General features: G+C 46.7%; 1 protein-coding gene across 1 annotated transcript; it reads right to left on the reverse strand.

The window, feature by feature from the left end:
* Positions 1–4,619: 4,619 nt before the first annotated feature.
* EXOC3L4 (exocyst complex component 3 like 4) lies at positions 4,620–23,649 on the reverse strand. The gene is made up of 11 exons (XM_064715866.1): positions 23,316–23,649; positions 19,683–20,334; positions 17,021–17,138; positions 15,922–16,047; positions 14,577–14,677; positions 13,118–13,213; positions 11,006–11,120; positions 8,944–9,066; positions 8,524–8,676; positions 6,996–7,117; positions 4,620–4,782 (listed from the first exon to the last, which is right to left on the reverse strand). The coding sequence occupies exons 1-11, from the start codon at positions 23,647–23,649 to the stop codon at positions 4,620–4,622; spliced, it is 2,103 nt and encodes a 700-aa protein (XP_064571936.1).
* Between the last annotated feature and the right edge of the window lie 667 nt (positions 23,650–24,316).

The raw sequence follows: 24,316 nt of genomic DNA on the forward strand, positions 1-24,316 counted from the left end.
GACTGTTTTCTGGACTTTCTTCTGATTCTCAGCGTCTCTTTCCCAGCTGCAGTTTGCCATCCCCTTCCCTGGGGCTGAGTGCAGCCCCCTTTCTGCCTTCTGGCTTGGTTTGCTTTTTCTGCACTTCTGCACTATTCACACAAAAGCAGTTCTGTCTTGCCTGGCACCAGTCTCCCCACAGTCCTGGGAACCAAGGCACAATCCTGCATCCCCTAGCAAAGCCATGGCATGTCCCCAGTGCCATTATGGAGCTCAGGCAATGGGGCTACTCATGCTGCCAAGCACAATTTCATGCCTGGCCAAACATAAACCATGTCTGGTCAAATGTCCTGGGACTTAGGTATCATTTTAAATGCCAGACTTTAATCTACCATTCACTCTGCCTCACTTAGCAAGAGCTACAATCTCTGTGCAGCTTGCAGGAAAGCCTTACACTGATAATTCAAGACTTTCAGGTAGTATGAAGATGGCAGAAATACTACAACAGCCTTTTTCCAGAGTTTTCTGTGCCTTAATATTCTTTTCTGGGAAAATGTATTCTAATGGTGTCATATGAATTTACAAATACAAATTGAGAGTACTACACAAGAAGAGTATTTGCAGTGCTCTGTGTGACAGGGATCAAGGCAGGCAGGCAAAGTTCATGCACTCAGTGTCCTCAAGCTGGGACTAGAGAATGTTCTAGTAGTTTTTTAAAAGTTAATCCACTTTTGCTACCCATTAATGTATATCAGCCTTCACCTTTTCCCAGTACTGTCTTTTTGCTGTAACAGTGATAGCAAATAGTTTAAATCAATGCTCCAGCAACCTGATTGCTCTCTTGCTCAGGTTTTGTGGGGCAGGTGGGCCAATCCCAGTAGTGATGTCATGGTGTCTTTAGCAGTATTACATAAAACTGTCCTCAAGGAATGCAAATGCACAGTGATGCTGAGCAGAGCATTCCTGTGTCTGACCAGTACCAAAGAACCAAAATGACTGGCTTTGGGGTAGTAAATCCAACCAAAACAAGATTTCATGGAGAAAGATGCAAAATACAGAAGGTAAATGTTTGCTGACCACTGGTGCTTGGGAGAAGAGTGATATATAACTACTAAAGCAGTGAAGCCTAAAACTAATATAACTTTACTTTTCAGTCATCCCTGATAATAATGCCCTGGCACCTCTTGTCATCCCAACTGTGTGTGCTGGAGTGGTGTCAGGCCACATCACCCAGCCTGTAAAGTGGATGCAATACATCATTCCTCTTCTTACTGATCATCCTTAATATTTTAAACCAACTGAGAGATAATTTCTGAAAGATACCACATGACAGGGAGCTAAACGCTATAGTGGTGCTGCACTAAAAGGGTCTTTTCAGGAATATTTTGACTGATGGATTATGATCCCCAGCTGGGGGACAGCCTCCTGGCCATTCACTGCAGTGTCTTGGTACTCTTCCTTGCTTGCTTCAAGTGAGTCTCTTTCCCATATCTTTCTTCAAGGGAAGAACAACTTCACAGAGCAAAATTGGTGAAATGGTGGCATCCAATGGCTGGTCTCAGATGGCAGATGCCAGCTCATGCACCCTGACTGCTGTCACTGACCTTTGCTTTTTACCCCAAACCAGAAAAAACAGTATTGTGAAACATCAGAGACCTCTGAAACAAAAAAAACATCTTTCACCACCCACACAGCACTGTCAGATGTGCCAGATCTGCCAACCCCCCCAAATGCAACATTCGCTCCTGAGAAGCTAAGTCTGGAGAGAGTTTGGCTTTTTCATTTAGTTTGATGCTTTTGAGACAGCATTATTCACCAGAGATGCATCTGCAGATAGTAGCTTGGGCCATTTGGGGTAAAAGTGAGAAGAGTGTCATGGAGGGAATGTAACTCTGTGCTGGGATAGGAATAGGGATGATGGTGTTTTTCTTCACAGAAAAAAAAACAAGCAGAAGGGATTAACAGGGTAATAATTGAGCTTCTTGGCACTTTCCTACAAGAGACACATATTCCACATTTAAGAGCCCCGGGAGGCCTTTATTCTTTTTTTTTGTTTGTTTGTTTGGAATGTTAAATATGGCTGTAATGAACACTGGTTCTATCACAGAAGACAGCTGGACAGCAGCAGCTCATTTTGGAAAGCACATCCCTTCCTTTTTCCTTGCTCAGCTGGCTCCAGGGTCTGCTCTGCAGCCCAGACCAAGCATCCCCCTGCCCAGGGGTACCCCTGCTCCTCGCCTATCCTGGAGCCCCCTCTCCACTTGCACAGCTGTTGGGGCAGGGTTGAACCTTGGCCTTGCCATAATGGGGTTAACCTTAACCTGGTTTGCTCAAGAGCAAGCAGCCAGAGAGCAGCAGCTCCCAGAGGAAGCTGGCTGTGTGCCTGGCACTCACAGGATGCCAGGCTGCAGGATCTGAGTATCCCAGGAGAGGCTGTGACAAAAGGCAGACCATTGTGCCCAGCCTTCCTCCATAACTTCAGAGGAGCTTTTATGAGGAAACGGAAACCGAGCACCTTATCTAATCCCAGGGACAGGCAGCTGGGGCCTGAGGAAGGGCAGTTGCTTTGTGGAGGTCGGCCAGTAAAATCATGAGATTGAAAACCTCAGTATACATTTAAATAATGCCCTTGGGAAAATGCCACAGCTGCCTCGTGTGAGGTGCTTGGATGAGAGATGCATATATGGTAAACAGAAATTTCTGATGCACAAAATCTCTTGCTGAGGCTTTAGTGCCTCAAATCCAGCACTCCAGGAGTGCAGCTTTACAAGTCTCAGGCCTAGCTTGCAAAATTCGAAATCCTCTTTGTATCATTCCCACTCAGTCAATCCTAACAATAAGTGTAAGGCTCTCAGCCCTGATGCCCCTCCCTGCTGCTGGGAGGGAGAATGTAGCTCACAGACCCATGGGGGTGTAATCACAGGGCTCCCTGCTTGCACCATGTCCCCAGGACAGGGGAGGGGAGCTCCAAAGTGTTCATGTGTTCTGCACACCTAGTGGGAGACTCAGAGGATATTTTACTTCTCCTTCTCCATAGCAAATACAGGGAATCACCAAGCTGAGCATTTGTGGGAATTGTCATGAGATGTATTGAAGAATGATGCAGGGCAGAAATTCCACACAGGATTTCCTGCTTCAGGCTCTCAATTTATAACTGATATTTCAAAACTATCTTTAGAAAAACACCTTATCTTGACTGTGCAGGTAACAAGTCTTCCTTAGAAAAAATTTCATATGATGATTGTGAATTAAAGATGCACTCTATGCTTCTTTATCCATCAGAACTTTTCCCTTGGCCTGTCACCCTTGGCCTGTCACCCTTGGCCTGTCACCAGTGCCTGCTGCTCACCCAGGCTGAAATTTATACTCGTGGAACCCAAAGCAAAGAAAACAAAAGAGACTCACTGCTGATGCTGTAAGCTCTGCTGCCAGAAAAATTAGTGTTCAAGGCTATGCCATGGCCACATTTATCAGTTTAGTAGGTCATAAACGCATCTCTGTAAAGTCTTAGATTAAATCCTGTGGAGGGCAACCTAAAGGATAAATTGAATTAAATAAAATCAGATTTATACAGCTTTAGGCTGCTGAATGCTTCTTTCAGTCTTCCCTGCAGATGCTAGATGTAATCCTTGGATCCTTTGTGGATTTAACCCTGTAGTGATCCATGCCCATCAATGGGATGATGTTGGTTTACACCAGATGAGGATCTCATCTGTAGCACTGTCTGTCCACCTCACATTTGGTTTCGTACTGCAGTCAGACTGTAACAGATTTCTTAAAATGCATTTAAACACTCAAGAAAATGGACTGGAGGCATGGTGGAACTTTCTCCAAGTCAAGGAGAACTTGGAGCCTCTCTCCACGTGGCATATCCAATCCAGACATGTCTGTACACGTGGAGATGTGATGGCATGAACAGATCTTCAGTCCAACAGGAGTTTTGCAAGGCAGTTCTTGACGGAGGAGAATCTGCTGAAAGGCCAGAGGGGCCATGGGGGCCACCCTGGAGGGGAGAGCATTCCATGTGCTGCGGGTCCTGGCCATGGGGTTTGGTTACCCAGTGTTTTCCTCCCCAAGCAGGTTGTGGTTTCTGGCCTCAGGTCACAGCGTCATGACCTTGTGTCATGCCAGCTCAGCCAGGTGGTTTGTGGGGGAGGAAATAAAACTTGGCTCCTACCACATCCCTGCCCAAGCTCTGCCCCCTTGTTGCTCATGGGCACTAATTATGAGGGAGGTTCTTGCTCTGCTGCTGTATAATTATGCAGAGCACAGTCCAAGCCTTAATATAGGGCTGAGGCCTTAATATAGCTCTGAGTGAACTGCTTTTTGTTTTCTCCTGTTCTTTGAAAATATATTTAATCTTGTACCAAACAGCCTCTTAGCAATAGAATCCATCTGGAACATGAGGTGGACACTGTGCCTGGGCTGGAGCTGCTGCCAAGGAGCTCTTACAGGAGGTTGATGTCTTAGTGCATTTGTAGTCTTTGGGTTCTGAACTCGGGGTAGCGAGTTCAGGAAACTGCTCCTTTCTCCACAGCAGTCAAAAATCTGGGTTTGCAGAGGAGCAAGGTGGGTTTGCAGATTTTGGATCTTGTGTAGAGGCAGCGTAGGAGAAGGCAGGATGTTGACTTTGTCCTGTGTTAGAAGCAGCTGCAGATTACTGGAACATCAATTTCAGCGAAGAGTGCGCCGCCCTTCCCTCCGTTGGAGCTCTCCTGTGCTTGGCACACTTGCCGCAAAATCGCCGCTCTCCTGGTGCGCCCCAGCACCCGGAGTGCCAGGATGGCCAGGATGTGCTCCTTCCTGCAGAAACCAAACAAGACCTGGCTCAGATCTGGCCAGCAAAACCAGCCCAGAGCAAGGTGGTTGTTGTGAGCAACCAGCAGCTGTGCTGGAGACAGAGCAAGGCTATAGCAAAGTGCCAGGGAGCGACCCCTCACCACACTGGAGGAGCCACCAGGAGGGGAGTCTGCAGCCTCTGGAGGTACCAAACCAGTGAGCAGCAGCTCCTGCCACACCACACTGGTGGGACAGCCTCCTGCTGCTGGTGCTGCAGGGAATTTCCTCCTCTCTCTCCACACCCGTGATGCCCTTTGCGGGTTTTCCAGAGTGGCTGTGGACCTTTTGTGTAATGATTATTTTGAGATGAGTAATGGAAGTGCTAATATTTAGGAAGCTGATAGACACTAATTAGATTAGAGCTGGAAAGCCAGCTTGGAAACATACCCTGTTCCAGTAATCTCAGTGTATACAAATTCAGCAATGTCTCTGAGAGCTCAGGGGAAAAATTAACAGGGACCTGAACAGGAAGCAATGCAGGTCCAGCAGGTTCCGCCTCATTTTCCAAACTTCATTGTTAAAATGATGTTACTCAATCATGGAAAAGCAGAAATTAAATAAACCAAGAGGACAAACCTTAAAACCTGGGGTGGGTCTGAGCCTAATGATGAAAAAGCGGCACAAATCACAGCCTTGTAAATTACTTTTCTGACTGGAAATTTGTTTTCAAATAACCATAGTTGATGATTAGCTGTCATTTACCTCTCCCATTCTTCCCAGAACAGGAACTGCCTCTTTCAGCTTAGTCTGGCCACTGGGATTAAACCCTTATTGGGGTTTATTTATTTGGTTGGTTTTGTTTGTTTTTTTGTTTGTACCTATCATTTTTGTAAGATTGGTATGATCACCTAGGAAATTGCTCAGGAACAATTGTTCTTTACATGTCCATGTCCTGAATTCCCCCACACAGATAAGCCTGAAGAATACCTGAACCACCCAAGTTATGAAAAATTTTGAGCCTCAGTTTTGGGGAGAGGTGAATATATTTAATGTGATCTTTTTTCTCAATATTTGAGAGTCCAATACAGTATTCTAGCAATTAGTTAAATCGTATGGATTATTTTGATTGCATAAATGTCATCCAGTGCTGAAACTTTTGGTGGGTTTTGTTCAGGTTTTTTTCTTTCTTTCTGAAATTACTCTGATGAAATGGAATTTATTGCAGTCTCTACTACTGATATTCATTCTCAGTGGTTGAAAGAAGAGCTGTAGAAGAGAAGGTGACTTCTGATTTGCAGCTGCTTAGCCATGCACAGAGCTAGTCACTTTCTTTACTTTTCCAGGAGTTTTACATTTTCCAGATGCAGCCTTGGAACAGAAAATGGAATGTACAAAAGAAAGAATTTGTAATTTATTCCAAAATTTAATGGTTGTGTTGAGGCTGTTTCAGAAATTGCGGCTGAACTGTGTCAATGGCTGCCACACTTTGAGGTCTGGGCCTGGGAACAGGAGGCAAACTATTTGCTCCAAATCTGGACCCTGCAAATTGGCAAACAGTGCTGATGCTGGTGATGCAGGAGAAAGCAAACTGGAGCTTCACTGTGAAATAAGGTTCATTTAGAGCAATAAAATGGAATTCAGTGATAGAATGAATGGGGATGGTTCAAAACTGTGTCAGGGGAGCTCTAGACTTGACATTATGAAGCATTTTCTAAACGAGGTGCTGGAGCAGGTTTCCTAGAGAGGTAGTCAATGTCCCAGGCCTGTCAGTGCTCAAGAGGCATATAGATAATTTACATTAACAAGCCTTTAATAATTTAATACATTAACTTTTGGTCAGGCCTGAAATAATCAGGAAAGTTGGACTGGATTATCACTGCAAGTCCCTTCCTAATATACTGAAATAGTTCTATTCTATTCTATTCTATTCTATTCTATTCTATTCTATTCTATTCTATTCTATTCTATTCTATTCCATTCCATTCCATTCCATTCCATTCCATTCTAAAATGAAAAGGCTTTGAAGGTAATTTGTGTGCATTATATGATACAGCACACAGGCGAAAAAATTAAAAAGTATGCAGCCATAAAGAGAGAAAACTAAGTTGGGATTCCCTCTGTTGCTGGCATCCTGATCTCTAAGCAAAGAGAAGCTGAAGAGCTCAGCCCAGGCACAGGACAAGCTGGTGCTGTTTGGGATGAAGCCCAACAGTTCTGGCATCTGCCTCTTCACATACCTGATATCTGGATAGTCCTGGCACAGCTCCTTGACATATGCCTTGATCTTGTCTTTTTTCTTCTCCCCAATAATACTGGCAATGTGATAGATGGCAGGGAGGAGCCAGTCAGCTTTGGAGCCCTGCGGACAAAGAATCACATGGGGACGTCAGGGACAGCAGCACCTGCTAAATGCCTTTTTCTCTGCGGGTAGAGCACGGCAGTGGGATGCACTGGAGTGACCAGGACTGGTGCAGGCAGGACAGGCTGCCTCAGGCAGGCAGCAGGGGGCTGGGTGGCAATGGCAGGGCACCCCTGGGGCTCTCCCAGACCTGACCCTGCACTTCTGATTCCCACGAGCACCCAAGCAAGGCAGACCCCGAGCAGGGCATTGTGGCTGTGGGCCAGCATGGTAGTGGATGCCAGAGACTTCACCTCCTGCTGCCTGACAGTTTCATGTGCCTCATCTCTGAGATAAGATTTAGTGCCCTGGATGCCTGACTTTCCACAAAATCCAAATAATTCAACTTTGACTTCCCTGAAAATCCCAGACTGTTGCTGTGAGAGACAGAAATGTTAAAGGTTAATGACTCAACCAACTGCAATCATTGATTGTGACCAACAGACCCCTAAACTGCAACAATCAAATCTTGTTGCTGGATCTACAGGTGGTGATACCTTCTCTCTGCTATCTGCTCTTATCCTTTCTTTCTTTTCCTTATATATTTTCCTAAGTGATATTTTTATACTTTTATAATGTTATATTACTATAGGTAATAGCCAAAATGGCTACATACCTCCTTTCCATTGTAATCAAATTGTTTTAAAATAAACCAGCCATACACACACACACACACACACACACACACACACACACACACCTATCTATCTATCTATCTATCTATCTATCTATCTATCTATCTACCTATCTATCTATCTGTCTATCTATCTATCTACATCTATATATCTAACACCAGTCATTCAGTGCTGTGCCACTGTAATCTGGCCCAAGGGATTTATTAATGGGAACCTCAGTTACCCCACCTTCATGGCTGGGTTCTAACAGTTTTCCCATCACAAAACTCTCAGTCTGCCACCACTTTTTCCCCACACCCTGCTGTACAGGGACTGTGTACCCAGATGGAACTTCTCATGGGACTCAACTTCATGAGTTGTATCCACGTCAGGAATCCTTTGGTGACAAAGTGCATCCCATGGTCTGAGGGAACAGGCCCAGGAAGAAGCTGCCACAGGATGAGTGTGATGAACCACCCTATGCAGAACTCCCTGGGAACACATTGAAACGGTGCTGCCATCACAGAGCTGCTGGCTGAACATGCACAAGCTGCCAATGCAGAGAGGCTGCCAGGCTGGAAACCCACACCATGAACCTGCAGTAATCATCCTGCTCACTCTTTTCAGCACTTCTATGTTTCTTGTGGTTTGTCCTCCTCAAGAGCCTGCTGTCTGGTCTCTGTGAAGCCAAGTGGGAAAATTGCACCTCTGGGAGTGGGGCAGCCAGGGGATGCCAGGAGACAACTCCCATACCTGATCAATGAGTGCATTGTGAATGATTGCAGCTTCCTGGCTCATCTTTCTGCTCACTTGCTGACGTGTGTCCTTATTCATTTTCCATCTGGGTTTGATGATCTGTGTGACATATTCCTTCACCACGTATTTATGAACTTCATGTAGAAGGTCCTGGTTAAAAAGAAGCAAACCTCATGAGTTTTTTGTCCATTCAAGACCAAGGCAGTGAGAGAGGGCAGGGAAAGCCCTCAGGTCTTTGGCAGTACCTGAGGGAGGTACAGGAAGGCAGCACACCATCAGCCAACACTCATACCTGCAGCCCCCAGAGTTATAAAGAGCAAGCACTGTTGCAGAGGAGTCTGCAGGTCTCACCACAGCCTGAAGATGATGGTGTGGCCCCTCAGCATTCCTGTGCCAGGTGAGGGACTGGCTGCCTACCTGCCCCAGGGGCTCCCTCATGTGCTGCAGGTGCTCGGAGAACTGCGAGACTGCCAACGCCAGAGAGTCCGGCCTTTCCGTCGCCAAAATCCAGCTCTTGGTCAGGATTTTCTTAAGGAGTGGCTGAAAAAAGACCAACTCACTGCTGGCACAGGTGTGTTCAGAGAAGCTGATGATGCCCTAGCTGAAGGCACCCAGCTATACACCTGATCTAGGCTTGAACTGAAAGCACAGGGCACCCCCTCTGCATGGAGACACACGAGGAGCAGGCTGGGTTTCTCTCTCCACCCAGGCAATTCACACCCATATCTCCCCTTCCTGGGTAGGCATCCCAGTGCAGAGAGGAGAAGCATCACGCCCTGAGCAGGAGAGGTTTTGGCATTAAAGGCTTATTTAGGATACCTAATTTTCTTGCTCTGTGCCACCTTCTGATCCACCAACTCTATTTCTTTAGGTAAGTAAATGTGTTTTTCTAATATACTGGGGAAGAAAGAGATGAGAATGTTAATCACAAGCAACTCAGGCATGACTAGAACAGGCTGTGGTGGGCAACCATGTGTGCCAGTGTTACATGGAAACAAAAATTCACTTGGTAGTGAATCTCTTGGAAATCAGCTCAGTAATCCATCACCTCTACAGCATTTTCCATATGGAAATCAAGCTCTTTGTGTTCACAGTCCTTCCAGGAGGCTCTCTGTACTCCTGCAGACCTACATGAAGTCTTGCTTGGATTTTCCTTCTGCTCTTTGCTCAGATGTGGTGGTGGGGGAAATGGCAGCTGGAAGCATCTCCAACATTATACCTCAAAGTTAGGGATGACATGGGACTGATGGCACAGTTTCCCATCTGTCCTGGGTACAAGGTGCTCTGACCAAGTGTCCTTAACAGGTTATTTTCCTTTGTTGGGTCCCTAGAGGTAATGTACCCTCATATAGAAACAGCAATATCTGCTAAAGACTTCTGGCACCTGGAAGACCCCTCCCTAAAGGTCAAATGCAAAATATCCTTCCTCTGGCATGTCCCCTTTTCTCTTCCTAGCTCTCACGATCTCTGTCTTTAGACTCCTGGCAGTCTCCTTCCCAATTATCTCCCCCCTTGCTGTGCTCCCAGCCTGCCTGAGAGCTGTTTAGAAATGCTTTGATTCGGCCTCTCTCAGTTCTCACGACATTTCAGCTCTCTTGCTCAATGCCTTGGCTAGGGCCTTTCCTCATCTGCTGCTTAGGCTCCAAAACAAGATCTGCAGTCACTGGAAAGTCCCCTTGGCCAGGAGGGCTTGGCTTAGGTTGGAGAAATTCCATGACTGCCCTAGTTTCTGGAACTTATGTTTGGAGATTTAGAAAGTGAATTAGAATAAGTGAAAGGGGGTGGGACCAAAGGCTTGATTTCCCCCATCTCTTCTATAACACCAGCTGGAGCTAGCAGACCCCAAGTGGCTGAGAGCAGAAAGGTTCATCTACAGCACCTGAGAAGCACAAATGTCATTGCAGCACATTGCCTTTTACACCTCTTAACACAAGTCAAATTCTATCAGAGTTTTATCAGTTGATACAAGACCTTTAGCATTCTCATTCTGGAGCAATCAGTCTTTTGTCACCATGGGAGCAGCCTGGAAAAATCACCCCTACCAGAATGAATTCTGTCCTATCTGACAGACTGTGATGGTAGATCTATGAATCAGTAAGTCAAAGTCCTGAAAAATCCAAATGATTTGATAGAAGGAAAAGTGTCCCATTGGTGGTGTTCAGTCTCCTGTGCTTCACTTCAGATAAAATTTTCCCCACTGCTTTGCCTGAGACTGAAAGCTGCTAAATATCCTTTTTCTTTTGATTGCTATTAACAGCTTGAAAAAATGTATCATTTCTCCTAGAAAAAAATTCCCAGAATGCTGGAAGTGTTGCTTTTTAAGGGGGATTTCAACAGGTGTGAATTACATTTTGGAGGGACCATAATGTCATGTGCTGCAAAATGAGGTTTAGCTGGTGAGACAAGGGAAGGGCAACGACCCTCAGATGCTGCACATAACCCTTATAATAAGGAAATAATGTGGCCAAGATCCTCTTACCTGTGTTTTTGTTCTTAATTTTGTTAAAAAAATATTTGTGAAGTTCCTTGTCAGAGTTGCCAAAATCTTCTGCAGCTCCTCAGTATTGACTTTAAACACTGTTTCCAGCCCTGACCTACAGAGAGACAGAGATCACCAATGAGTTAAGGTTAAAATGTAAACTATTACATGGCCCTAAGCATGTTATCTGGATTGGCATGATGGATATTATTTTAAAATAAACTTGAGTTTCTACTACTTCCTCTTGGAAACACTTACTGAGTCAAAGTAGTGGCTCTTTTTGCACAATCCTGTACACTGAAAATTAATCACAGATGAGTAACTGTGGTGAAAAACCCCCTCAGATTTCCTCATCAGGTGCAGTGACAGTGCAGCCATGCAGAGCAGTTGCGTAGGCCAGTTGCTTTTTCACTTGAGCAACATCTCTGCAAAATGATTTCCAGGTACCTGGGAGAGAACTGAGGGCTGTGGGGGGAAAGTAAATAATAAAGCCAGAGAAGGGAAAGCTGCTGACCCTGTGTCCCCCAGAGCCTGTCTGATTCACTCCACACAATGTCCAGCAGCATCAGCTGGGATGGTAACTACAGGGATGGAAACCTGTGGAATTTCCTAAGGACAGTGCATACTTCTGCAATGTTTCACCTTATGAGAAAGAAAATTCTGAGAGGTTAATGAAATTCCTTGTGTGTGTGTGTGCTTTAGGGGCATTGTGACCTCCTGGACCTCCTGGCTTTCTTCTCACTTTCCATCCCTGTCCCACTGTAACATGCTCAGTGTTGGTGAGGAGGGGAACTGAGGCAGCACCACCACAAAAAAAAGGCATCACCTGTGATGCCTGAGCATCCCTGGATGTGCCACATCCACTGCTGTAACCACAGAGAACAGCAGGTTCCTGTCACTGCCCAGATTTATGTCTGAGGCTGCTCTGGCAGGACTGCAAGGCACCAACACCATCCCTGTCATCCCAGGCTGGAGATCAGGACTGTAACTCCAGTTGAACACCTGAAGTCTGGGTCCAGCATCCCAAAAAATCGTGCTGTTGGGACACCTACCTCTGCCCCACAAGTCATCACTCCGGGCTGATGAAGGTTTAATTGACTCAGGAATAAACCCATCACCCAAACAATTCTAGCTCCCTGCCTGGGGCTGGCGTCTCCCTTCAGCCCCTGTCCATTGCCCCGCAGGGAAGGGGCAGCAATGTCGCGCAGCGGCAGCAGGAGGCAGGGAAAGCCATTTCCTCGGCGAGGTGAGCATTGCTGGAGACACCGTGCCACCTAGAGACGTGCTGGCGGTAGTGCTCGCTGCGGATGGAGCCGTCGGCTCCTGCGAGACACAGCCCGAAATCCCCTCCGTCCCCCGAGTAGTTCTTGGCATGAGCATCCCTGCCGGAGCGGTGCAGCAGCAGGGGCTGGAAATCACACCCAATCTTCCGGGTGGCCAGAGCCCACGCACTAATCCTGTGCTGTTTGGCCGGGTTGACAGACAAAAGCAGCACATCTGCATGGCAAAGATGTCCCCAGATGCTGATGAGCCCCTGGACCTCAGCACGGGGCTGATGGACCAGACCCTGGGACATGCACTCACTGCACCATCCTACTTATGGGCGAGTGCTGGATCTTTGACAGTCAGCCTGAGGATACCTGTTCTTCAGAGGCACTTTCCAACATGTGGCTTGAAGTAACTAATTCATGCAAAGCCCTGGAAGTTCCAGATGCCAGCAGCAATGGCAGGCATTTATTTTTGGGTTGAGTGCTTTCATGGAATCTCCTCCAGCCCAGTGCCAAAGGCAGCCTTGAGGGCATGTTTCTGAGTTTTTTCTGCTAACCTCCAAAACAGAAAAAAAAAAGGAAAAAAAAACTCCCCTGAGGATGAAAAAGATGCTCTGAAAATGAGTTCAAAACTCTCTTGCAAGCACTGCATCCATTCATATTTCTGTCTCTTCACCCTTGTTGCTTTTATTTGCATTCCTTGGAGGAAATCCTCCCTAGAGATTAGAAGGGCTGGAGGCTGAGCAGCCACCAGGGCACTCAAGGAGAGCTTGGTCTTTCCTTTCCAGATCCTGCCACCCCCCAGACCCCAGAAACCCCAGTGGCTCAGGGAGAGCAAACTTACACCAGGTCATGGAAGCTGTTGATGTAGGCAACAAGGTGGGGCACAAAGCTGGGGCTGTCCTGGGCAGTGCTCCACGCCATGAACTCCTGCTCAAACCTGTAGGAAAATACAGCCAGGTATCACTAACGGTGGGGCACTGAGGATGCCTCATCTTCTGTGTACATGGTGGTGTCAGGAGACACCTGTGGCTGGCCCAACCTGTCCCCTCTGTGTGCAGACAAGGTTTTTCCAGCTGTCATAACAAGTGTGTGCAGTGGAGGGAATAGATGGCAGATAATTGTGGGTTTAGGATGTGCTCGCTTGAGCAGGTATGCAGCACTTCTGGAGAGATGCCAGGGATGTTGGGAGGCCAAATCTCTGACTTTTCCTCATGCTGAGGGTTTAATTGCAGGTGTGCTACACAGGCTTATAAGTCTGAGCTTTCATTTTGCTGGCTTTTGGGGCAATATATTATGTGCCTTTTGAGAACACAGGGCTGATTTTATAACAGAAGATGTATAGGAATAGGGCAGTGCATCTACACCTTTCCTCCCCCCAAAACCTCAGTGTGGTTTTTAGGTAGTTGTTTTATTGTAGCCCCACTTTCATGGGGTTAACAGCTGTTTCACAGCCAGATCCATGCTGAAGGCAGGAGGCTGCATGCTCAGGCAGCCTTTGCCTGGTGGTCCCATTCTTTGTCATGGTATGAGCAGGCCCCAGCCTCTTGCATCTCAAAAACCTCATGCAGGTTTTTTAAGCAAAAGCTTAACTTTCAGTCCCTTAATTTGAGAGCCCTGGCTGCTCCAGCTTGCATTTTATGCAGTTTTTGGTTTAAAAGAAAAATTATTGAAAAGGAAAAAAAATTAAGAAAAAAAAATAAAAAAGAAACAAAGAAAAGGGAAAATAAGAACAAAGAAAAAAAAAAGTAAAAACATTATTTCAGCAATTTCCTTTGGACACTGGGTAGATTTTAAGGGACTCAGGAGGCAGCTCAGCTGTGTGTTTTGCCAGGGTATACAGACAGGGTCTCATCAGCCCTTTTTTATGTCCATAGCCAGAGAAAACCACTCAGCAGGACTCATCCCAGGATACCCTTTTGAGCAAACAGGCTTTTGGTCTGAGGGGTCCATAAACACTGCTTGCTCATGACTGAAGCTGCAAGTGATCAGTGTCCAATGTCACAAAAGTCCTGGGTGATGGGACTGCAGTGATCTCATCCCTTTCTAGGTAGCAGCTACTTCCCAGACCTTTGACAGTAGAATTTTGGACTCACAGAGTCCCATCTGGGTTTGTTTATGACTCCCTCCAAGCTGTTTTGCAGCTTGCTTTTTACTGGGTTCACTGTGATCTCCAATTCTCCCAGGAGCAGCCTTGTACCTGCTCAGTGCCAGTGTCTGGTCCAGTGCCTGGACCTCCTCCCTGTTTTTTTACCAGTGTGGGGCTCATTTAGAAAGAAAGTACTGCTCAGAGCAGTGATGACCTTGGTATGAATTCAAGCAGCTCTGCCATGCACAACTCAAGCATTTTTGTTTCCAGGCCTCCACTGATAGCTCCAGATGACTTCACGTGCTCCCCAATGATCTAGAAAAGGGAATGAAGAAACTCCAGTGAGTGGGACAAGCACTGGTGAAACATCCTTCACAAGGATCTCAGGCAGCTTTGGCTGGTAAGAGTGGCTCACCTAGCAAAGGGGCAAACAGCAACTTGTTGCCAGGAGGTTTTCATTAACCTCTGGCAGTTTTAAAAATTATAATGCAGAATGGGCCAAGAAGCACCAAATTATTTGTGATGTCGTCATTTACCCTTAATGGCCTCATGCCCTTCTGCTGTCTGAGTGTGATTAGAGGCAATGTTGGCTGGAGCTCTGGGGTGTCCTTGTGTCATCCTTCTCTTTTGGGGGAAATTGCTGGAATTCCCCCAACCCTAAGCCCAAGGGGAGCTGAGCTGTCCCCGTGCATGGCCCCATGATAAAGGTGACTATAAGCCCCATCCCTGAGGGCCCACACAAGCCCCCTTCTCAGGAGTGATACCAGGGCAGCACAGAGGGTCAGGCATCACCCTGAACTCTTGTTTGCACTGGAACTCCTCCCAGATTCCCATTCCCACAATCTCAGCTGCACTTCTGGACTGAGGTGTGTTGCAGTCCTACTCTGGTACTTCCCATGGCCTCCTATCCATCTGCTAAATGATTTCAGACCTGCCTTCCCTGTGATCACATAATGTGTCATATTCCTCTATGGAAAAAGAGTCACATCAGTGGGCAAAACTCTTTGATTTTCTTTCTTTCTCTGTCCCTCTCTTTTTCTGTTAGTTTTATTTAATTGAAATGACTCAACCAATTGAGTGATGAGAATTAATCCAAACCCCTCCTGCCTTTATTACCCTGTAGTCCTTAAGCTAGTAGGGGCTTTTGTTTTTTGTACTGTTTAAATTGGAGTGGCTGTCACTGCCTACAGCCTTTCCCCAGCTTCCACAGCCCTGGGACAAAGTTGCTCTTTAAGCCAAAGGTTTTTTCAAAGAAACCTTTTCTTTCCACCTTTTTTCCAATTCTCTTTCTTCTTCCTAATCAAAGAGGTTTAGGGACTTTAAAATCAGTTGCCTATTATGTTGCTGACACAATTGACAGCAGGTTTAATTTGCAGCTAGAAGGCAAGCGGGAGAGCTAAAAGTTGTAATAAACGGCATTTTCTGCTCTAATGTATTCTGCCAGTGTGTGACTTACATAAATTATCGCAGGAGGCGGTACCTCCACCCCAGAAGGAAACGATCCAGTTTCCCTGGAGCCACAGAGACACCTCCCCCCCATCCCCCAGCTAATTAAATACCGTTTGAATATCAAAAGAGACTGAGGCGTGGTAGAGGTTTTCCTCCTCTTCTAAACGAACTTCCTTCTCCCACTTCTCTGTGACCTCCAGTCTCAGGATGTTTCCAAAACAACTTTTGATTTTCTCCTAAATGTTAAACATAGGAAGGAAACACGCAGCTCAGGATAATGAAGCAAACACAAGTGCAGCACCTCGCTGCATTTTGCTCCATCAGCATGCACAGCATGATAAGGTGAGCAGAGTCACAGGCCTTGCTCCAGACCTCAGGAGAAACCAGGAACTGTGCTCTGTGTGTGCAAGGTACTCCCAAATCAAAGGAGAGTCATTTTCCTGGCAGGGAAACAGTGGATCAGCTGTTTGTTTGATTGCAAAGTCCTCCAGCACATGGAATGCACCAGGTCAGGATTAAAGGTCAAACCAGTCCTTTCCAGGGTACAGCCACTCAGGTAAGCAGCAGCACTGCTCAGTCCTGGCTGATAAATCAATCTTGTTGCTGGTGAAACAAAAGTGATCTTTCACCAGCATGGTGGAGCAATACTGATTTCATTCAGCTGGGTACCTTGAGCTCACCTTGAGCTGTGCCTTGATTCAGAAATTATTTGCAACAAAATGTCTGAGCCCAGCAAAGAGCCAGGAAAGTCTCACACAGGGTGCCAGGCAAGGACTGCAGAAAGACAATGGGGAAGGGGCTTCATCAGAGGACACAAACCATGAGTGTGTTCTCTGGTGGGAATGCCCAAAGTCTGCCAGTAGCACACCTCAGCTGGGCTGGAGGAGATCCCACACAAGGACAAGCTGCTAGAATGCCTTAGCCCCTGACTTTGCAATGCAAAGTACAATCTGCTGAAGCCCAGCAATGACCTTTCAGTAAGTGTCTGCCATACTGAGTGGGTCTGGTCCAGTCCTGTTGGCTCTCCTTGGGTCCCCAAGGTGGCACTCAGGAGTTTTTTGCTTTAGAGTACAGGCCACTCTGTGTGGGGCCAGTAGGACTCAGCACCTGGTGGGGCTGGAAACCACAATATAGTCATCCAAGACCTCTGTATGGGAGGCTGGGGCTCCTGTACCTTCCCTGGGGGGCACATGGGGTCAAACCTCTCACCTTTGCAGAAGCAATGTAGTTGTTTTTCAGTTTATCCCAATCAGCTGGTGTTAACAGCAAGGACAGGTTTTCTGTCTTAACCTCTGGTTTGAGCTCAGGATGACCCAGAAAGAATTCACTGGAAAGAATCAAATGAAAAATTGTAATGCCTCAGAGTGTGAATAAACTGATAGAATATTCATGCAGCATGAGCTACATAATTACTAAGCCATGAGAAATATACTTAAAGCTTAAATTGTGCCGCTTGTTTTCAAGGTTTAACAAGAAAATCTTTCCTTTCTATTCAAAATCCTAATTATTCAAACCCAAAATGATCTAAGGTTCCAGCCCACTTCAGAAATCATGAGACTTCTGAGTTGTTTGGACATGAAAAGTGCTATGAGAATTTACTTTTTAAAATAAACAACGTGAAGCTGACTCATTTGACTAGGAGCTTGCAAAATGCCTCTCAGGGTAATTCCTGTAGTAGTGCATTGCTCTGGAGTTAGCCCATCTCCTGCCTCCCCTGCAGTGTCACATCACGGCTCATGGCAGCCTGTGTTTGTCCCCGTGCACTGTCCTGATCCAGGGGAGGTGGCAGAGCAGGACCTGGAGGGCACTGCCATGCCTGGGACACGAGCCATGCTCCCCTGCAGATGGAAGTGGTGGGTGGACGTGCAGCTACAGAGTCTGACTCCAAAGAGGGCTCCAAAGCTGACACCAGACTTTGCTGCTCACTTTCCTCTGGACTGACATGTAATCAGGCCAGCTGATTAGCACAGGAGCAGGGGAAGGGAGGGAGTGCCTGTGTTCCTCTCTCTGGGGCAGGAAAAATGTTATTAGCCTGTACAATTGAATGTGCTGCTCCTGCAACCTGCCGCAGACTGTGGAGGCACCGCATCTTGCAGGGCAGTGAAGGTGGAAATGAGAAGGAAGAAAATATTCATGCCCTTGATGAAGGTGGGGCCTAAATTTTGAGCTGTCATCTTGTTAATTGAGGAACGTGCCTGCAGTGTCCTTCACACAGCCTGCACATTTGCTCAGCCACCAAAAAGGGTTCCCATTGCCACACCAGCACTGTGCCCACAGCTGGGCTCAGATACAAGTGAGGACTGTAATGTACAAGGTCAGGCTGCTGCAGAGTGACTGCTCAGCATAAAATAAGTTCAGCCTGCTGGTAGTGTCCTGGAGTCAATGGTTCCATGGTCATGGTTCAGATTTCCCAGAAAGGAACATCTCCACATGTGGAGCATTGCACAACCCAGCTGCTCCTTTTAAAGGAGAACACAGATTTAAATATGGACTCTCCACCACAACTGAAAGGACAAATGTGTACTCAAGGGGCCTATTCCACCTCTTTTTTTTTTCCCCATTTGTTTGAATTGTAACATCAAAATGAGTTTAGGTCAGTCAATCTCTTCCTTTTTGATTATTTATTCCAAGAGACAATGAAGTTTTTTTTGAATGGGAAAATCAAATTGAAATAGCCAGGTGATTGCAGCCAGAACAGCCAGGTGATTGCAAGCAGTGCTCAAAACAACTGCAAACTCTTAATAAGCCCTTTCTCAGAGAAATATGGCAGGGGCACTTTTCTTTGGTACAGAACCTGGCTGCTGAAGCTAATTTTTCTCTTTCTCTCCTGCCATGCCAGTGTGAGGCAATGCAGGAATTTCCCTTCAGATGAGATCTGCAGGGATTTGTGATGCTGAAGGGGTTGCACACATCATTATGGTCACCACACTCTAGGTGGGCTTTTAAGAGCAACTGGGTTAAGCTCACAGAAGAAACCTCTTGAGGGCTGTTCAAAACCAAGACCACCTGCAATGGAAATGTTTCTTACCCAAAAGCTACCCCAGGCTAGGGGTGTTCTGGGCAACAGTGTGCTGTTGCTTGCCCTGCTCTGTCATTGCCTCCTTCCTGACCAGTTTGACCCACTGTTTGGCTCAGTGCTGATACTCCTGCCTTCACTCCTTCTTGGTTTTGAGGGCTGCCAATGGGTTTGTGTTTCTCCCTTCCTTGAACATCTGCTTCAGGCCATATCTGGAGCCCAGCTACCAGGACAGACACAATTTTGCTTTGACAGAGCTGTTTTCCCATGCTTATTTTCCAGACCCCTAAACTGCAAGGAGCTATGTCTTAAACCCCTCCCATTCAACCAACAGACACATCTGAGACAGAGCCTTTCTTTTCATGTGTCTAATTACCTCAATGATGTCTTGACTCCTTTTAGAGGACTCTGACCCCTTGCATGGGGTAATGTGGCCCGTTTCCAAATGTATCACAATTTTAATTAAACAGGAAGAAGACATCCCCCACAGGCCCCTGCCTGTGCCTGGAAAAGTCACTGAACAGCTGTTGGATCTTGCAAAATATATGCAGAAAGGAGCACGTTTATCAGAGCAGGTTTATCAAATGCTGGGAGGAGCTTCCTGGCACATGGGAACAGCAAGTGGGACAGGGAGGGGAAAATGGGGTGATGTAGATCTGAAAAAAAGCAGCAAGTGCTTTATCCACAGACCTTTGTCCCCACCTATTAACAGATTTGCTATCTGGCTCCACTGTAGTCACTGCATCCCTCTTGCTTGCTTGGAAAACTGAGAATAGCCTGGTGCTTTTGTAGTACCCCACAGCCCCATGGCTCCCCAGAGGAGGCAGAGGCATTGTGGCAAACACAGCAGCTCACCTGTGGTAGGTGTTGGCCACCCAGTTAAGCAAGGTGTAGAGCTCATGGAAGTCCAATGGTCCCTGGGAGAGTTCTTGCAAATGTGAGGCAATGGCATCGTGAAAAGCTCCCACATATGTGTCACACACCTGGTACTCCTCTGGATAGCATTTTTTTACTGATGACTTGATTTTCAGTAAATCTTCCTTCAGGTGCTCCTGGAGAAAATGTAAGTGGAGATGAAGCCAAGAAGTTTCTTCTTCCCTTGATGCCATGGGTGCCTTCAGGACTCTTTTTCTTGCACTCTCATTGACAGCTTCCCTCCATTGCTCCCTCCACTTTCTGGGCCTGCCCAGCAAATCTGAGCCAGGACGAGCAGCACTGTCTGTGCTGGAATGAGCTGCTTCTTCAAGGGCAATTAAAGTCACCATGGAGGTCAGCATGGTATGCTGTAAATTGGGGTCCTCCAGTGTTTCTTCCACTATGGATTTGATTGCATTTGTGATGGAGTTATAAAGCAAATCCACATCCTTGGATTTCCGTACAAGCTCCTGGGGGTTATCTCTGTATTTCTCAGAATCCCATTCAGAGATGGTTTCATCTTCCATTAGCTTGATACTTGCAAATGCTTGCAAAAGTTGTCTTTTCTGAATGAGTTCATTGATTTCCATTACTGCAGAAACAGGGGGAAGGGGTTGGGACAAAGCAGGCATTAGGTTACTGACAGGTTGGTAACAAGATGCCTGACAGGGAGACTTCCAGGGGGCTGTTCAGAGTAGTCAGGTCCCAGCAGTGCCTCTGAGACTGCCCCCGGGCCTCCCTGATCTCCTCAGCTCCTCTTGGACACAGGAGAGGAAAACAGTGGGAAAGCAATCACTGCAAATTGAGCCACATCCCTAAACAGCTGGTTACAGAGACAGGAAATATCAAAAAACCTGCTGATAGCTCTGCAAGAAGGCCTCAAGCAATGGCTGGTGAGGCTGTACAGAGGTACACTGGAGGTTCAGGCTGCACAGAACTCTGCCTTTCTGGCTCTGTCCCTCTGCTGGTGTGGAGATGAGGTGGAACTGGCAGCAGGAATGGTTCAGGATATGCCTTACCAGCAGGATTTCCTTTAGCATGGGTGTCCTTGTTTTCCTGCATCCCACTGTGCTCAGCACAGCTCTGCTGCTGTGTTGGCCATGGTGGTGTAGGCCAGCTCAGGCACCTCTGAGCATTTCAGTGTGCTGCCCAAGAGGGCAGGGAGAGTGCCCAGGGTTCTGGCAGGGACAGTGGGAGGGAGCACAGCAGGCCAGACCCCTTTGGGTGTCCTGAACTCTTGGGTCAGGTCTCTCTCTCCACACATGGTTATGTGTGTCCCAGCCTACCCACAAGCATGTCCTCAGAGACTCCAGGGCCTGAGAGAGCCTCTTGTCTGTAAGCCCACAGTCAGGTGCCAAGCACTGCCTCACACCAGTGATGTTTTTTTCCCAAATGCTGAGCACTACTGTTCCTCAGTGGTTTGGGGAGTTGTGGGCATTGCAGGGGCATATAAACCTGTGGCTCTGTGGTGCTCCTGGTACTCAGGTCTCACATGGGTTTCTCCACCTCCTTTTGGCACCTGCTGCCACAATTGGCTGGTGTTGGCTGGGGAGAAGTCATTCAATACTGCTCTCCCCAAAGTGGCTGAGGTCTACTGAGTTTCCCACCTGTGTTTTGTGAAGTCTTGCTCATGCAAGAACCACTGCCTATTTGCCAGTAAGATAAGAAGTATTTGCCGTGTGTTGAGGAGATCCAAGAGCACTGTTAGCTTTTGAGAGACCCCAGAAAGCTCTCACCCTCTCCACCTCCCTAACAGATGCTTTGAACAGGAGATCCCACTCTGACACTGGGCATAAGAAAAATACTAAAGAGAAGGGAAAGAGTGTCCCTTAGGTACGTGTGGCCGCTGCTTCTGGGACATACACAGACAAAATGACATGGAAAAATTGGAGAGCGCTCAAAGAAGGACTGGCTCATAGCACATCATTTCTGCCCCTAGGCTTGTCTGCACACAGGTTTTATGCCATATGTACCAAGTAATCTTTGTAGCATAAGAGTATTTTTATGAAGACAGAAATATGCCAAATAACCAAACTACTGATGCATCACAGAACACATAGATCTTTGAGTGCCTACATGGTGCTACAGTTGCTTCTGCACTCACAAAGGAGGGAAATTCTACCAATTAACTTAGTCTCTTCTAGATAAATTAATATAAAACCTGTGTTTACACAAATGCTTGCAGTGAGAGACTAGAGAAATACATTCTGTTCTGTTTATCAAAGTGAGAAAACACCATTTAATCACCATCTAGGATAATTATTCAGGGAGGTGATGTTGGGTGCTAAATGGATCTTTAATTCAGCAATACAAGATCAGCCAGCTGGTGGTTGAAGGAAGACAATTGAAAGGCAATTAACTATTATGCAGCTTAATGGTGCACGTGGTGGAATCTCCATCACTTGCCATATTATCTCAGGATGGGCTGTGTTTCTGACAGAGCTGCTCTAGTCCAGGCCAAACACAAGCTATTGGGCAGAGAATGGGCTTTATTTGTGCAATTTCTCAGCTCGTTTATTTCAGGAGATCAGGAAGCTTGTGATAACATTTTCTGCCACTCCTTATCTCTGACCCTGGAGATCAGACTAGCCAGGTTTATGAGATGGGCTCAGATCCAGCTTACCAAGCTCACAATGTATCAATGTAAAGCAGTAAATCTCTTCCCAGCACAGTAGAGCACATTACAGCAGTGAGGCAGTGTCAGCCCATCTGATTCCTGTGGTACTCTATGCAGTACACCAAGAATTTCTTTCTAGAAATTTAGGGTGAGGAAAGGCCAAGTCATGTTTCACCTCAGTCTATCTCCATGTGAATGCATTGTAGCACCTCTGCCTTGAGAAGGTGGAGGGACAGCAGTGCTCAAACCATTATCAAAGTCATTGCAGTCTGCTCACACCTGGGGAAAGGTGAGAGCTGTGCTAAAGGGAATTGTTGTAATTTGTCTGACACCAATCTATAAAATTTTGACAAAACACATGAGAGTAACCAGCCTGAGGAAGATCAAAATCAAATACTTGCAACACTGCTGTTGTGAGGACAGGTGGAAAGTCAATGCAAGAAAGCAAAATATCTGTGGAAGTCTATTTGCAAGGCAATCTCTAAGATGAGGAACCAAAGTGGAGCTTCTAAGCCAAATCAGAGCCAAACCATCTTTCTTCCCCTCTAGGCCTTGCAGCACCCTACAGAGCACAGCTGGAGGACCATCAGTCTGAGAGCTGAAGAGCAGAAATTGTCCAGAACAGCAATGCAGGCAAAGCCCACTGCACTTGTAGGTTTTGTCAGACCAGCAGTTCCCAAGCTGTGCTCAGCACCCTCGGGACTGATCTGTGTGATGGGCAATATCACACTGACAGGTTGAGAGGATGGCTGCTGATATGGCTGAACTAATGCAGGGGAGGCCAGAGAGCAGCATGTTCAGTGACAGAGCCTTGCCCAGGCTGGGCTGGGTGACACACCAACATGCAAGGGGTGCCCAGTTCTTTAGCACCTCTGTTGGGCCCGAGCCTTGCACACTGTAAATTAATGTCACATTTATCCTGCCAGGAAAATGGCACTGCTGGTTTTGCGTCTTACCTGAAAGAGGTTTTGCTTCAATGGGCTCACATATTTCACCAACCTTCTCCATGCTATTACAGATTGTGGGTTTGTTCTCCTCATAGCTCCTGAGTGTTTGCAGAAGCCTTTTTGCATTCCAAGTGCCACTATCTTCCTTCCCTTTCTCTTTCTTCAGACTCCGTCTTGATTTCCGGATGCTTAACATTGTTTTAATGCCTCTTTCAAAGAACCCACTGTCCCTGCTCTGCCAGTCTGAGCTGCTCAGTTCAGAAGTGACCTCCATCTTTTCCTCCCCTGGACTCTTGAATGGAGAGGCTGGTTCTGAGGTCACACTCCTTGTGTCTAACTCCATATTTCTATTTATCTGGTCCTTCAACAGGAGCTTTACCAAACAGGTTGATGGCAATCACTGAAATGCACAAAACAGCAGAATTAGAGATGTCCTTAACAGGGTATTAGTGCGTCTCTAAAGTCACTGAAAATCTGGACTGAAAATCTGGCCCATTCCTTTCCTCTGCCTAAATACAAGGACAGAGCAAGATGCTGTAGCCCTTGGCTGCTGAAACAATTTCTCTACCCACAGACAGCAGATGCTGGCCTCACCTAGTGCTCTGGAAAGCTTCACTTAACTCCATAAAACAGGCAAGTGTCAACTATTTCTCCAGCACCAAGGAATCATGAGATATCAGACATGTCGAAATTTGTGTAAATATACCATTTCAGTGAGTAACCAGATATGGTTTTACTTTCCATTCTTCTAGGTGGATTTCCAGCCATGCAGGAATAATAATCTTCCTGAATCTCACTGGGTTGTTGCCACTTTCTTATGTGAATATGGCATCTTTGGATTTTGTTGCTACTTCTGCCCTGCTCAAACCCTGCTGCTGGAGGTGGCCCAGGGGTGAGTGGTTCCCAGCAGGTGGCTGAGCTCTGCTCTAGCCCCTTCCACCAAAGCCACAGCTGTCTCTGCACTCTGAATTGTCATGGTTACAGCACAGGAGGCAGTACAAGGCAGGAAG

The sequence above is a fragment of the Zonotrichia leucophrys genome, chromosome 5 (assembly GCF_028769735.1).
Source record: "Zonotrichia leucophrys gambelii isolate GWCS_2022_RI chromosome 5, RI_Zleu_2.0, whole genome shotgun sequence".
NCBI classification, from domain to species: domain Eukaryota; kingdom Metazoa; phylum Chordata; class Aves; order Passeriformes; family Passerellidae; genus Zonotrichia; species Zonotrichia leucophrys.

Excerpts from the sequence above, each read along its gene's own strand:
- EXOC3L4 (XM_064715866.1), bottom strand. The coding sequence starts at position 23,649 with ATGGAGTTAGACACAAGGAGTGTGACCTCAGAACCAGCCTCTCCATTC. Across the intron at positions 9,067-11,005 it reads AATTAAGAACAAAAACACAG|CCACTCCTTAAGAAAATCCT; the intron begins GTAAGAGGATCT and ends GTCTTTTTTCAG. Across the intron at positions 8,677-8,943 it reads TGAGGGAGCCCCTGGGGCAG|GACCTTCTACATGAAGTTCA; the intron begins GTAGGCAGCCAG and ends CTTTTTAACCAG.